This window comes from Calypte anna, chromosome 3 (genome assembly GCF_003957555.1).
Source record: "Calypte anna isolate BGI_N300 chromosome 3, bCalAnn1_v1.p, whole genome shotgun sequence".
In the NCBI taxonomy this organism is placed as follows: domain Eukaryota; kingdom Metazoa; phylum Chordata; class Aves; order Apodiformes; family Trochilidae; genus Calypte; species Calypte anna.
Window position 1 is genome coordinate 10,563,898 of NC_044246.1, and position 14,822 is coordinate 10,578,719.

General features: G+C 40.6%; 1 protein-coding gene across 1 annotated transcript; it reads right to left on the reverse strand.

The window, feature by feature from the left end:
• Nucleotides 1-496: 496 nt before the first annotated feature.
• QPCT (glutaminyl-peptide cyclotransferase) lies at nucleotides 497-12,803 on the reverse strand. The gene is made up of 7 exons (XM_030447406.1): nucleotides 12,478-12,803; nucleotides 10,115-10,261; nucleotides 7,461-7,742; nucleotides 4,877-5,053; nucleotides 3,908-4,007; nucleotides 3,325-3,441; nucleotides 497-1,338 (listed from the first exon to the last, which is right to left on the reverse strand). Exons 1-7 carry the CDS (start codon nucleotides 12,592-12,594, stop codon nucleotides 1,193-1,195), a joined length of 1,086 nt encoding a protein of 361 aa, XP_030303266.1. The 5' UTR covers nucleotides 12,595-12,803; the 3' UTR covers nucleotides 497-1,192.
• Between the last annotated feature and the right edge of the window lie 2,019 nt (nucleotides 12,804-14,822).

The following is a 14,822-nucleotide window of genomic DNA, read 5'->3' on the forward strand; positions in this document are numbered from 1 at the left end:
TTTGGTATTTCTGTACATAGCCATTTTGTTACCTTTTTCACCACTTGGAAGAGTGCAGTAGGTGTCTCACACTACTCAGAGTATTCAAACTTCAGAGATTTAGTTATGTAGAGTGTTTTTCTCATGGGCTGAAGCAGGATATATGATAGCAAGGAGTTGAAATAGCTTTGTATTTACACAGATGTAGAGTAATACCTGAAAATAAATACGTATCCACGTTTTGCAATTCTCGTATTCTATTTCAGAAGTTCCACACAAAAAAGAAATATTTCTCACAAATATACAATGCTTTTGCTTCATCTTGACCAACAAAAGTAGTTTGAATTTCACTTTCTGGCTGTCCCATAATGGTTGAAGTTCACAAATTTCCACTGCTGCAAATACACCACAACTTGAAAATAAGGATGTTTAAAACTGTCTTAGGTTCAGAGATGTTTGCTTTAGGAAAATTATAAAATATGTGCCAAATCTGTCATGCCTACAACTCCATAGTTTATTTAAATTTCTTTTGCTCAGGATAGAATTTTCTAATGAAAGAAGTTCAGAGCAGTAATACTGACTTTTTTTTTCTCAGCTCCCCCTCTACCATCTTGATTTTTAAATTTTTTCAGATGCTCTTTTTCTTACCAGTGGAAACTAACTGAATAATTCCAGTTAAGAATGTAAAAGCATAGGGTTGTTAAACTGGTATCTTTTTTTGATATTACAGGCTATGGCTTGTCCTTGATTTTTTTTGGTGGAGGTTTGTTTTAGTGTGATTTTTGCTCCTTTTGATAATTTGTAAATTACATAACTTACTGTAATTACATAAATTACTGTTTACCATTGCTGAACATTGCAAAAGTTGGTCACACCCCCTATAAACTGTAGCTAATCCTTAAGTCAGGAGGCATTCCCTCCTGTGACCTTAATATGTAGTATAAAATACCACAATCTGGAATTTTATTTTTAATTCAGAGCTACAACATGGAAAGACCAAACTGTTTACAGGCTGAAACTAATTCTTATTTAATGCTATCTCATTTGACTCCATGGAACCCTGGGTCAGGAACAGCTGAATCAATAATCAGTCTAGCAAGAGTCATCATTGGATTTTCATTCACTTTAGTGCTCTCTAATGCAATTAAATAGCAAATGTGAAGGTGAGAAAGGAGTATTTAGAATGGAGTTTGGTTTGTTGCCATTTTGTCTATCACAGGTTTAGATATTCCAGTACAAACACTTGCAGAATTTTGCTGAGATTGTCAGTAGTGGTTTTGTCAAGGTTTTCTTCTGTGTCCTCCATGGTATGCCATACTGCAGGAAAAGGGGATGGAATCAGATGTAGGACTGGAACCCCTACAAAGAGAAAAGTGAAATTTGGAGAAGAAATAATGAACAAGTTCTGTTAAGCCAACTGATAAGTCACCATATAGTAACTGAGTCAGGTAGCTACACAATAAGCTTACTTCATAGAGGTGTGTGTGTTATTGCAGCTTCTGTTTCTTTATTTTTTTTAAGCCTCTTCACTGCAGCCCATCCATTTGATGGTGTTTCCTAAAGCTGGCACTTTCCTTTCTTTCGTGTACTTTCCCCTCTTTGTTTTCTTTAAGGCACCTGTAGCTAGTGGTTTTACTGTGATACTTGGTTGGTGTTATTTTCTGTTGTTATTCATGCTTTGCATTGTAATTTGATGCTGGTTTTTTTAGGAACTATAGAAGAACCATGTTCTTAGGACAGTATTAGACTGAGCACTTTTTGAAGCATTTTTTTGTCCTCTCCATGAATGGTAAAATGGAGTGTTTGAATTTTTACTCTGCAGTATAGAACCATTGTTATCCTCAAATAAAAGAACTTTTACTTGATAGAATCTATCACTGCATATAAATACACCTATACATACTGCAACTTTCAGGCCAAGGAGGATTTAAATAAGTCTTCTGCTTCCTTATCACTTCTGGGGGAGAATACTGTTTCTCTTCAGCTTCTTTCCTGTTATACTGCCTTTTCTCTCATTTTGCAGCTGTATACCACTAAGCAATCTGTTTTCTTCACTGAGTGTTAATCATGTTATTAGAAAAGATTTTGAGGTGTAGTCATTGTTTTCCCCTATTGGCTTCTTCCATGGTAGGACTTTGGATATTGCTGGACACGCAGGTGATGGCTGTGTTGGTTTGTTGGCCCTGGGTCCTGCCTTGGTGTGAAAAATGAAAGATTCATGGTGCTCATGAGCCATTGAGCCAGGGACAGTAAGCAGAGCTCAGTGGAGATCTCATGCCTGCTTCCAGCTGTGTGCACAGTTTACATTACTCAGTAGTTAACAGTGCATAAGCAATGGTAAAATTAGGGGCTGGATATGAAGATACCTCTCTCCTTTCCTAGTTAGACATCCTTCTAATTGAACGAGTGTTATGTTCCTTTTCAGTTAATCCTTTTCTAGCAGTATGACTCTGTACAGGCCTCACTGTACAGTGGAAAACTTAAATCACAAAAGGTTACTCTGTTTACTACCCCTCTTTTGCCCAGGTAGTTTTGAAGATGCTCTGCTGAGTGACTGAACTGAGAAAGATGTCAAATTCACATCTTGACCTTGGACAAGTCCTTCAGTCACTGACCTGCAGCCTGCCAAGGTGGCAGCATAAGTACAACTGCTTCCCCTTCCTTTGCTTTCATCCCAAAGGAAAAGAATTAACACAAAGTCAGAGGCTATGGCATAGGTGTCTGCCAAGAGAAATGCTTTGGTAGGGGAATCCCAGTTTCAGGTATGGGAGGGATTCCTAATCCTAATTCCAGGAGGGATTTCAGGCACATTGTGTCCTTTGCTATTTCTAATGGCTGCTCTGTGCACTTTTCCCACTCCTCAGGCTGACAGCTGTGCAGTCTCCATTCTCTTCAGGGAACTGAGGATACTGTATTTGAGTATGTGAGTTTTTGGAGAAGTTGGTGCCTTCAAATTTAAACTGGTAATAGTGGACATTACTGTAACTCTGACAACCAATCTTTAGAGATTGTTGTGGTCTTTGAAAATGGGACCCTTGAGTGTGTCTCTGCTCCTATAAAGAGCGAACTAGCTGGCTAGCATGGTGATATCCCAAAGGATTAGAGTTCCTTGTCTTTGTAGGACACCACTGCTGACAGAAATGTCCATTACTCTGTGCCATTGGAGGTATGCTGGTGCAAAATGATGATGGGTATGTTTTTCAAAGCTGCCTGCATAAAGCTGGATTTAGAAGCCTCAAGTTGGGGCAAATAAGCTTGAAGAACAGGATCATATGCATTAGCTCGTTCACTAGGTTATGCATTTTTTACTAAACTTATACTTGAAAAATTAAGAGCTTCCAGTACCTCTTAATAAAAATGGAATATGGTCATCTTCAACTAAGCCTCGATGTAAAGTGGACTGGAAATACGGCCTTTCAGCAAGGTGATTCTCCAGCAGATTCATGTTGTGTAGCTCTTGCTCTGTAAGTCACAATGAAAGTGATGATTACAACTTTTGGACAATAGAAGGCCTGTTAGCACATTGGAATTATTTTTCCTTTCGCATGAACTCCTTTTCTGTCAAAGAAGAAAAAAGGGTGCTGCATGGTTTTTGCATTTGTTTAGTACTTAGAAGACCTCAAGGTTGGTGCTGTTACTGTAATTTTAGGGAAGCGAGTACTAAAACACAGAAGTGGAGCAGTTCCCAGGAATCACAGAGTGGAAAACGGAAACAGAATCTGTTTCCTGGCTTCCAAGTGTCTGGGAAACTTCCTCAGTTTCTTATTAATGCTCAGTCTTTGTAAAACTTTTAAGATGCAGCAACATTTTCATTATTAAATATACTATAAAAAAGTAATTAAAAAAATCTGATTTACAGAACTTAGTACAATCAGAAACTACACACTGAATTTTCAGATACTTCTAAAGCTCATACCCTTCTCCTTACCAATTGCTTGAAGCCTCTGAAACCATCGAACAGTTTTTGGAAAATAATTGGGAAAGGTGGGGTTTGGTGCACCGATTAAATCCAGCAGTACAAGCAGGTCCTACAGAAGAAAGAGAATTTGGTAGGAGATTTAACAATACAGAACTTATTTAATACAGAATTCTTTACTACAATTCCAACAGCAGATGCAGCAGCAGTAAAACCTCTTGGCTCCTCTATAGGTCATGAATAAGTCACTTGATAGCTCTGCCTGAAGATCTGGATGTTCTACTGTGGTGCCTGAGAAGAACCCAATTAGCAGAACCCAATTCCAATCTGATGCATTTTGCTGCCCTTCCAAGGAGGAAAAAGGCTGTTTCTCTGCTCCTCGAGCTGAAGCAGACTGCATTGCTGTTTGCAGTTTGTGTGTTATGTCTCTTTAAAACAGAAACTGTGGTAGGTGGGGAGAAAGAGGAAACTGCTTCTTCCCTAGAGAACAACAAAGTCTGTCAAGGGAAAGACATTTTATGAGTCATAAGCTACAGTGACAGAGTGTCACTGCAGTGGATAGGGAAACTAGGAGGCCATAGGGAGATGGAAGCAGATAACCAGAATATTAGTAGGAATCAACGGGAAACAGCTTGCTGTAGCTTAGCTCTGAGCTAGGAGAGATTTGTTGGTAGACTGATCCTGTGTTTGTGCTCTTTCCTAGTACCTTAGAATTATCTCTCATGAAGAATCCTAGTTTATTTTCTAATAAATTAATTTGATTTTGCCATGGATCCTCAGACTTACACAGAGAAGTTCTAAGCAGATCCATTTGAAAAAACTTTCTTGCTAACTCTCTATTTTATCACATCTCAAAATTTCCACAAGCTGGCTGCTTCCTTTAACTTAGGTGCAGTTTGTGATTTCCTGGGAATTTGGCCAATTACTTACTAATTAAATAATTAAAAACCCGAACTCATTAGGCGAGTGAAAACCACTTACTATGCCCTGCAGCTGATTTGTGGTTGTTGAACCAGGAGGATGTGGAGTTGATACCATTTTTTTTGCTAAGTGTTGAGAGCCGTAGAGGGAATCAGAAGGGGACCACTGGACAAAGGCTTCTTCACCATCAAAAAAAATGAGTTTAAGTGAAAGGTCTGATCTTGATGCTGAGCTGGTCTGTTGGAGGAAATGAAAAGTAACATAACTGATTCTGGACATTAAATTAAATAAAGGACAAATACAGTAGTCATACAAGCTACATCAGTAGGCAGTATATTTTCAAGGTACCCTACACAAAGCTTCTTATGGCTGTTAAATACGGGTTATGGTGTAATAGTGGCAGTGATCATTTATCTGACAAAGTGACAGGTTCTCCAGTCTAGTATCAGTTTGGTTCTGGTTAAAAGCCTCATTTCTGACTTTAGGGAACATGAGCTGAGTATGTTGAGACAGCTCTGCAAAACAGAGTAGCAGAAACATCATCTCAAATATTTCAGCAACACCACCTGATATGAGTACTAATATAACTCCTTGATAGTGCCACAAAAGAGTAATATCTCTGCTACAGTTGTGTATGAGTGGGGGTGAATTACATATTTTAAAACTGATTGTTCTTTGAGGGACAAAGAACAGTCCAGTCGTGAGAAGAATGACCATTTCTTTTCCTTCAGGGGAACGTGCAACCATCTGGGTGGCCTTACCCTAAAACCAAAGCACAGAAAGTAGAGTAGATACACCTTTCCCTTTCAACAGCCAAAAATATCACAGTGGTTAAAACTGACTGTACATATGACTAATGTATATGGTCACAAAGGAGACATTTGAAATTTCTTCCCAGTGCAGAGGGGAACATTTTTCAATCTCTGTTTACTAACTAAACCTTGTTTGCACTGGCAGTGTTTCCTAATAATCTACATCATGGCTAAACCCAGTTTGGTTCTGCTGTATGCACAGTTTTGGGAAGTGTAGTCTTGGCAGTTGCCATAAATATTCTAAGCTGCTCAATGAATTAGTGTTAATTCAAGTTAAATTTCATGCTGTGGTTAAAAAGGTGGGGTCACTGGCAACAGTCCCGTCCTGTATGGGCTACAACTCCTGACAAGCTGGAGCTGATCCAATATAAACAGCAGTGGAAAACTTGTACTCACGTAGGCAAGGTGATATTGATTATGCTCACAGTGCTACAGGGATTTCTTTAATCACAATGCTATGACCTTTGCACAGCAGTGATCTCTTTTGATAGCAGTCATTTTGCATTACATTCTGTAGGAAACTATATTAATGCCATTTGAATTTTAAAAAGTAGTGTTTGTAATTATTATCACCATTTAACACATCCCCAGGTCTGAGGAATATTGTGACATGTCCTCTATACAACTGGAGAAACATCAAGATAAAAATCACAGCTGAAAATGTAACAAAGTCTGTTATGCTACTATGAGCAAACCAAAAGGGTCATAGCTAATGTATTAAGCAGGTGGATCCCAAAGTATATTTTGTTAACAGGTTGTACAAATGGTAGCCTGTGCAAAGTGATTAAATTGTCTTTTTGTCAAATTCTGACATCTTACATGATACAGCAGTTTCATTAAAAAAAAAATGTTACAGAAGTATTAGTTGTGAAAAATTCCAGTCCAGGTCACTGTGCAGGCTGTTCCATAAATAACCATCAGGCAAATTTATTTTAAACAAAACTTCCAAATGAAAGCACATGTATTACAGGAGTGCCTGGTTTTGTGACTAAAACATTGGCATATTCATATTCTTCTAATTCTTAAATATTATCATGTCAGAAGGCACAAGATCCATTTCTGGAAGCAACTGCCACAGAGAGACCTTTTCCTGTGAAAGTTTTTAGCGTACAAGGAGCATTCTTCTGTAAATACTGAACCAGTAGATGGCACTCATGAATATATAATCCTAGGAGCTGGAAATCCTAGAAGCTTTTAGAGACTGTAGGACCAACAGATTTTTGTGCCAAGCCATGGCAGCACTTTGAAGGGGATTATCCCTTGTGTAGGTAAGACAGAGTGATACTATTATTACTTGCTGTCTTCCTATACTCAGCCATCACCTGCTTCATAAATACACTATTAAAATTGATAAAGGAAAATAAAAAAGGAAAGGTTGAAATTGTCAAAGGATGGATAGACATAAGTGTAGTTCTCCTGCCCAGCAGTTAGTTAAATTCATTAAAGCCCACCATCCAAAACAGAATACAAGTAAGAGATTTTTAAAATGAACAGCAAAAATTCAGAAAGTGACAAAACTTTGTCAATGACCCTAGAAGTTTCTGTGTCTTTTAGATAGAAAGTAGGATTACATCTCACAGAATCAATGAAACATGTATTATTCATGCTTAAATTGTTATTTTTACATGGTATGTATTTATTAGATAATTTTTAGACAGCCACCCTTTGCATAAAAAGTTTTAATGTGGTAATGTGCTCTAAAGTAGAGATTTACTCCAGGCAAAGCAAATCAATCAGAAAATCAGGCACACAGGCTGTGAGAGGGAACATGGAAGTGCCCTAAGGCCTCTTGTGTTTGCAAATAATGAATGATAATGAAATGAGCAACAAACCTTGATTAACTGAAGCTTGTTATCCAGTGCACGTGCCAGCTCCAATAGCATAGCACAAGGCACAGCTGAATCAGTTGCTCCTATGAACACTCTTTCCTGCCATTGTAGCCCAAAGAATTTTGAATCATAGTGGCAAGCAAGTACGAGATGGCGTTTTGCAGAGGGGTTGAGAGTGCTGATAATATTTGAGAATGTTTGATACCCATATGGTGTGTTTGCCTGAAATGTATCTTCTTCAATGTCCCAACCAGCCTGTAATCTCTGAAGACGTTGCTTGATATGCTGCAATTAAAAAAAATAAATCAGATTAATATTGCTTGCTTCAGAAAGATGTTGCAAATTATAATTAGCTACTTAAGCAGCACTTAAGATCATTTCTCTAAGTTCATGGTATTTTTAGAATACAGCTTTTATAACAGAAAAGGTAATAGACTATATAAAATAAGCAACATCTTTGCTGCCTTAGCTTCTCCCTAGTTCGTTTGCTTTTCATTTCTCCCTTTTGTCTCTGGAGCCTGAAGGTGCTTTGACTCACTGCCCATTAATATGACACAGTAAGATCTTGATTTCTGAAGTTTCCAGGCCACTGTTTTTTCAGGTATACCCAGGACAGATTTAATGTTTATCTTTCCAAATCTAAACTCAAGGTTTGCCCTTAAATTAAATGTTAGAACTGGCTATAGAGAACTTTGTGTGGCTATTTTGACAGTTACCACACACTGACACAGCAGTATAAAACAAATACTGGTGTTTTGTTTTTGGGTTTTTTTCTGGTGTGGGGTGTTTTGGGTTTGTTTTCTTTTCTTAGTTTCTTTGGTTTCTATGAAAAATATGCCTTTCCAGTGACCTAAGTTGTTTACAAGGTTGTAAGACTTAGATTCCTGTAAATTAAAGAAAAAATTAAACATTTTAGAACAGTTGTTTTTTTTTTTTTAATTAAATCCTGGTAGTGTAGCTCATGTAAAGATTAAAATTAAGACAGTGAATCTACAAAAGAGATAATTAATTTTAGGTATCTTCCTACCTAAAAAGAATACTTCTCCCAAGCCCAGTTACACTTAGCACAGAGTTCTTCATTAGAAGGCCATCTCTGTTGAGCAACTTTTTACAGGTCCCTAGAGTGCCTCTTCAAGGCAGATTTTACCCCCTTTAAATAAACATTAGGACAAGCCTCATAGGAGGAAAAAGAAAACAGACTTTGAAGACTTGTCCTGCTTTTAGTGAAGTCAGTGGGAATACTGCCACTGAATTTTAGTTCTAGAACAAACTTCCTTTTTTTTTGTGGTCACCCTCTCAAGCTTTTACTGGTGTTGAATGGTCTATCCACTATCTGTAGGGTGAGCAGAAGACTTCTGTAATGGATTAAAAGGAATTTGTAAGCCTGAATGGAGACCCCAATGTGCATGAGCTGTGACTGGCAGTAGCCTTCTCCCTTAAAGCTGTCTGATGTGTTTTCTGTGCCTTTAACAAAGAAATGTCATCCATTTCGGACTCAACTGTGCTTCCACAAAGGAGGACTCTTCTTTTTTTCAGTTTGGTGGGGGTCTACTTTAGTACATGCTGTTACCTTGTAACAGGATGATCCTATTATGAACAGGATTTGTGGTTTTCTAGCCTAGGCTCAGCTGGGGTTTTTTTGTTTTTCTTACATTTTCGGCTTTTATTTGGCTGCCTTCCAGGGTATCACTAAGGAAACCACAAAACTAAATCTATAGAGACGTGCACATGCATGCACACATGCACACAAAGCATAAAAATGCTGCCTTTTTCCAGTCTACCAATTATAGAGTGGCAAATACACTTCTTGGAATTAGGGCTATCTCAGAGCTGTTGAGTCACTGCCTAAAGGGCAGATGAAGGCTAGTGAGATGTTGTGAATGTCTTCAATTAAACTCAGCTGTACCACTCTTTTAGTCTCCTGCTTGGCTAATGTAATCCAGAGCCAGCCCTGAAAAAGCCCAAGCCATGAGTGTAGAGCAGAGGTGCCAATAGGGCAGCAACCCAGTTGTGTGGTAACCCCTTGTGTCTCAAACACAACAATGCTGGAGCTCCTGCTGGCTTGGGGCCAGGTGCAGTCAGGATATGTTAGGGCAGCATTAACACACTGCTGTACTTGGGCCAGCATAGCTGGGGTGGTAGTTGGACCAATGCTGCACTTCATCATGATGACTATTTCATCTGCCTGCTCGTTGGGGCCACTCTGATGCCTTTTTGTGTTGACAGGCCCATCTGCAGCAACACTACAGGGGGTGTAACAGCACAGGACTTCTCCAGAAAAACAGCAGAGAGGGTTTAATTTATTTCATCTCCATGTGTGGTCCCAGGGGGGTTGTACCAGTGACAAAAAAACTGTTCATGTGAGGGAATGGACAATGGTTGTATAGCACTTTAGGTACCAAACCTGAGGCAAGCTTTTTAATTTAAAATAGAACTTTAAAAACAGAGGGTTTTTTCATCATGCTGTTCAGTCTGGGCAAATGTCAGCCTAAGTGCAAGCTGTGTCATGCAGGCTCTATGCAGTCTAGATTCAAACAATGATAAAGCTCATTCTACCAAATGAAAGGAATGTGTCTGTCCCTTTAGTGGTCACTAAACGTGCTTCCAGGATAAAAGTAATAAAAGTTCTCAGAGGTCTTCAGGAAATTTTGTCCTACCTGTCGTACGATGTAATTTCCTGGTGACCCCGGGTATCTTTCTATCAGCATAGGACGCAGATCATTCTCCCACATTTCAGAAATGTCTGTGTTGGCTGCAACTTCTTGAATAGCATCAGAATTCAAAATTCTTGGTTGGTGAGAATACTGTAGAAGGGAGAAAAATGAAAGACTGGTATAACTATTACTAGACTTTAGCCTTGGTTTTCTTCAGATTCCATTAAACATGATATATTATGCTACTTCAATTTACTTGCAACAGAAAAAATTTACAACAAAGTTTTTCCTTCAGAAAGAATTTAAAAAATAAAATTAAAATATACTAGTTATTAAATTTCTACCTACCAGTTAGCTGTAAAAACTCAACCAATGATTTGGTTCTCTTTTCTAATGTCTTAAATCTACATACATACAGTCATGCCACCTTCATATGAGATTTCCATTAAAACAAGCATCAGAAGCTTTGTTTCAAATAGAAATAGTATTAAATATTTCACTTTCTGCTGCGTCTGCATTATGAAGGGCAGTATTGTAAAGAAAAGCATTGCTAGCTCAGTCCCAGGCAGTGAAGCTGTGTCATTGGGGCCTCTGCCCACAGCAGTGGTATTGATGTGGCACATGGTTTAACTGCAGAACTGTCAACTTGTCTCCTGCCTCCCAGGTGGCTTCTTTTCTGTTGCCTAAGCACAGACCTTTATTTCCGATGACCTCTAATATTTAAGACACACTAATGGGGCTGGCAAATGCATTTCTTTGTTGTGCAAGAGCCTTGTGATGGAAAGGTAGCTGATGCCTGGTATGATACACAAGGACATCTCAAATGCCCCTTTAGGCACTTGCTTGGAACTTATCCCATATCTAGCAATTGTCTTCTTAGGAACTTGCTGAGCCAGTCCTGTTTGTATAGATTCCTATTATAGGCACTACTATAGGATGCTCTTACCATATCCATTCCTAGTTTCTATTACAGAGACTTCTCTCTTTCTTCCACTGACAAATCGTGATCTGTTTATTTGTCACATATTTGCAATGTTTTTAGGGTTACTGCTAAATCTTCTGTACTAAGCTGCATAAAACTGCAAGACTTAAGTTCTACAAGTAGCCCCCATTTAACTCACTTCTTTTGTATATGTCAGCTCGGTGGCAATGGAAGTTAGCTTCTAGAAACTCAAGTTTAGGACCTGATTCCTCAGTGAGAGGAGGGGAAGGTCTCTACACTATAAGATTTTCAGCTTCAAGCTCATGCATCCTTCCAGAGAGAAGGAGCAAAAGTTGTATAGGGACAAGAATTTGATGAGGAAGAGGAAGTGGTTATTGGTTAGAGTCAGGATGGGCAGAGTTCGGATGCTATGGTTCTGTGGTTAGGTGACTGCTTACATCACTGGCAAGCAGATTGACTGGCTGGAATGGAATGAGATAAAGAGGTGTGCTGGATTAGTGGGGTTCAGCCAGTTCTTGCTGAACTTTTTAGTTACACTCTTCTACAAACACCTAGGGATGGGCCCTAGAAGTATACTTCCTGTTTGGAAACTCCTGAACCCTTTAATTCAATGTTGTCTTCTGTTGTATGCTGTCCTATGTTCCATAATTGGTAGTGTTTCATAATTGACCACACAGAAAAATCAGGGGGGTTACTGCTCATCAGCATTTCACTAAGCATTATATTGAGGGGTTTGTCACTAGTTTGCAAAACACTTTGAAATACAAACAATATAGTACGACTCTATGACATATTAGGGTACTACATCCCTTCAAAACAGTCTTGCAGTAGCTATCAGCAGCATCCCAACCTGTTTTTCCTAGCTAAACATGCATCACTGCTGGATTTTTCTCAAAATCAAGTCCCTGTCCTCTGATTTACCATAATCATGTCGAAAACTGGGGGTATAACAGAATATTATGGGGAATATAATTTTGAATTTTGATCCCTTTTGTCTTGTATGGGCTTCTCCTTCAATTCACTGACTGCCCCTGACGAATATTCTGGCCCCAGCAGCCTATTCCCAGGCAGTGGTGTGGAAGGCACCGCCGGCACCACAGACGCGTGAGGAGCTTCTCTGCAGCCCCTGGCTGGGGTCAGGGGGAAGCCATGTTACCCACCCTCACCTGCGCTCCCCGCACAAGGCACCATCCCCGCGGCTCCCTGGCTGTGAGTGGGCGGTGACCCCCAGCCAGCACCCCCCCTGTGCCCAGGGCAGGATGACCCGGAGCTGTGAGGGGCTTCCCGGCGGGTGGGTGCGTGGGGAGTAGGTACCAGCACCCGGCTGCTGATTCCTGCCGCTTGGGAAGGCGCTACCAACCCCCCCTCCCGCGCAATGAATTGCGGAGGAAAGAAGAGCCTGAGAAACGCCAAGGCCACCCACCTTCTCCAGGGTCCACTCTGCTCCGGCTCCCCTGCCTCGCACCAAGTGGAAGCAGGCGAGGGCGGAGAGGCACAGGGCCCCGAGCAGGCGGGGGGCAGCTCCCTGGCCGCCTCCCATCCCTCTCCTCTCTCCTCACGGCTAGGCGGGCCCCTTCCCTCCGCTTTCCCAGGTCCGGGGTCGGTGCCGGCTGGAGGCAGGTAGGGCGGGAAGTGACCGTAGCAGCCGCAGCCTTGCCCTCCTGTCCCCGCTCTTCTCCCCGCCGAAATGAGCCCCGTCTCTGGCAGGCAGCACGTCAGCCGTGCCCCGGTACCGCCGCACCCCCGCCCGCCTCTCCTCCTCCTCCCCCGGGGCCGCGGCTTCGCAGAGCGAGGCTCCCCGTAGCTCCTGATTCCCGCTGCGGAAAACGCTGCAGTCTGCGGTTTCCCCTGAAAACCCGTCTGTGTTTCACTACCAGTAGAGCAAAATTTGTGGGGAGGCAGTATTTTACAGCAGACCAATTAAAACGATTAAACCGCATCTATAAGCTTCCGAGCACATGAGCCCTTCTTTAGGTCACTTGACATCAACATCCTTGCCCTGTGGTTTTGTAGAAAACATCCGACTAATCTGCTTTGCAGACATGCTATTTAAAGCCTTCGACTTTTACATCATTCTTAAAGTTCAGACTTAACACTAGAATAAATTAAAATTAAATAAAGAAATAAAGAAGAGAAGGAGGGAGCAAGAGTAATCATCTTGCAGCTCCTCACCCTCTTATTGGAAAGCAGCATCCTGAAAACTACAACTTTGCAAGTATTCAAAGTGTGTGTGAGGGCAGTACTAGAGAAATGGAGCAATATGTTGATTTGTAGACTGTTGACCTAGATTCCACAGATTTCCTAGAAAAGCTGGTGGTCTGCTGCCCAGCATACAGCTGGGATCTCTGGTGGTGATAGCATTCCTGCAGATTCAGCATCTTCAGGCTGATACCTAGAATGTGTCTGTATCCAATTTTTCATCTACAGGGAAATGAATAGTTAATTTAAATCTACGCCATTTTCCCCCTTCACAAAAGTTCAAATGTTGCTTTGTTAGGAAATTATTCCAAATGCAAAGTCAAGTCACATGGTGAATAGGGAGAAATGGTCAATCATTTGATTAACAAAACCAAAACAAAACAAACAAACAAACAAAAAGCAGCATGGTTTACAGATTCTTAGGCAAAAGCCCTGGCATGTCAGCTGAGATTAAGTCACAGGAAACTATGCACCAAGATGGCTGTGAACCCACCAGGACTATGCAACAGAACAAAAATATGTTGCCCCTCCAAGCCCCTCCATCAGATTTCCTGTGGTTGACTATATAAATCAGACACAGGACAAAATTTCTGGCTGATGTGCCAGCGTTCTCATACAATTTAGAAGAAAAAAACCCCAACAAACAGCACTAAACCAAACCAAACAAAGCCAACCCCCCCACAAGAGCTGCAGGAGAAACTTGCCAGGAGTATCAGCTTGATTCAGGACTAGCTATGACTGTTTTGCCCTAAGGGATTGTGGTCCCACCAAGGACTACAATTACTTGATAGACTATGAATCTGGCAATTTAAGTCAGCTTAAGACAGCGTTGATCCCACCTATGTGGGAAACATAATAGATAAAAACTAAGTGACAGACTAGGTGCTTAGAGAGGTTGAATGGGGTTTTTTAAAGGTCTTACTTCCAAAATTTTGAGGGAAGCTCTTTCTCCCATCCCCCATCCCAGAAACTTCCTTGACTAATAATATGAAGTAGATTGATAAGTGAATCTATGGAAATGTAGCAGAAATCAGAGCAGTGCACAGCTGCAAAGAGAATTACATAACTATTTTTAAAAAATAATACACAATGTTGAGAAAATAATCAATCAAGGCGATAAACATTTTGTTTTCCCGGGGATTTACAGAAAAGGATGTTGTTCAGTCCTCATCCATATTTCCAAATTGAAAAGACATCAATTTATTGCTCAGTGGTCAGCTGTGCTATTTTATACGTTTTGAATGGTTGGTTTATTACCCTGAAAAATCACATATACGTTAGGAGGTATCATCTAGAGAGAAAAAGAAAGGCAGATTATTTGAAGATCATACATTATTTGTGGAAATATATCCCGTACACTGTTCCTTTGCTGTAACCCCATTGATGTGACAGTGCCATCTACTGAAGTTCAGAAGAACAGACGTTAGAGGCAGCACTTGCTTTTTGTTAAGTGGAAAAGCTGTCACTGCAGACTGCAAAGTGTCTCAGTCTAAACCACCCCTCGGAAGCTGAGGCTGCAGCTCTGGCATAACCTCGGTTATGAACTCTGGAGAAAGGCACTGTCAGGTG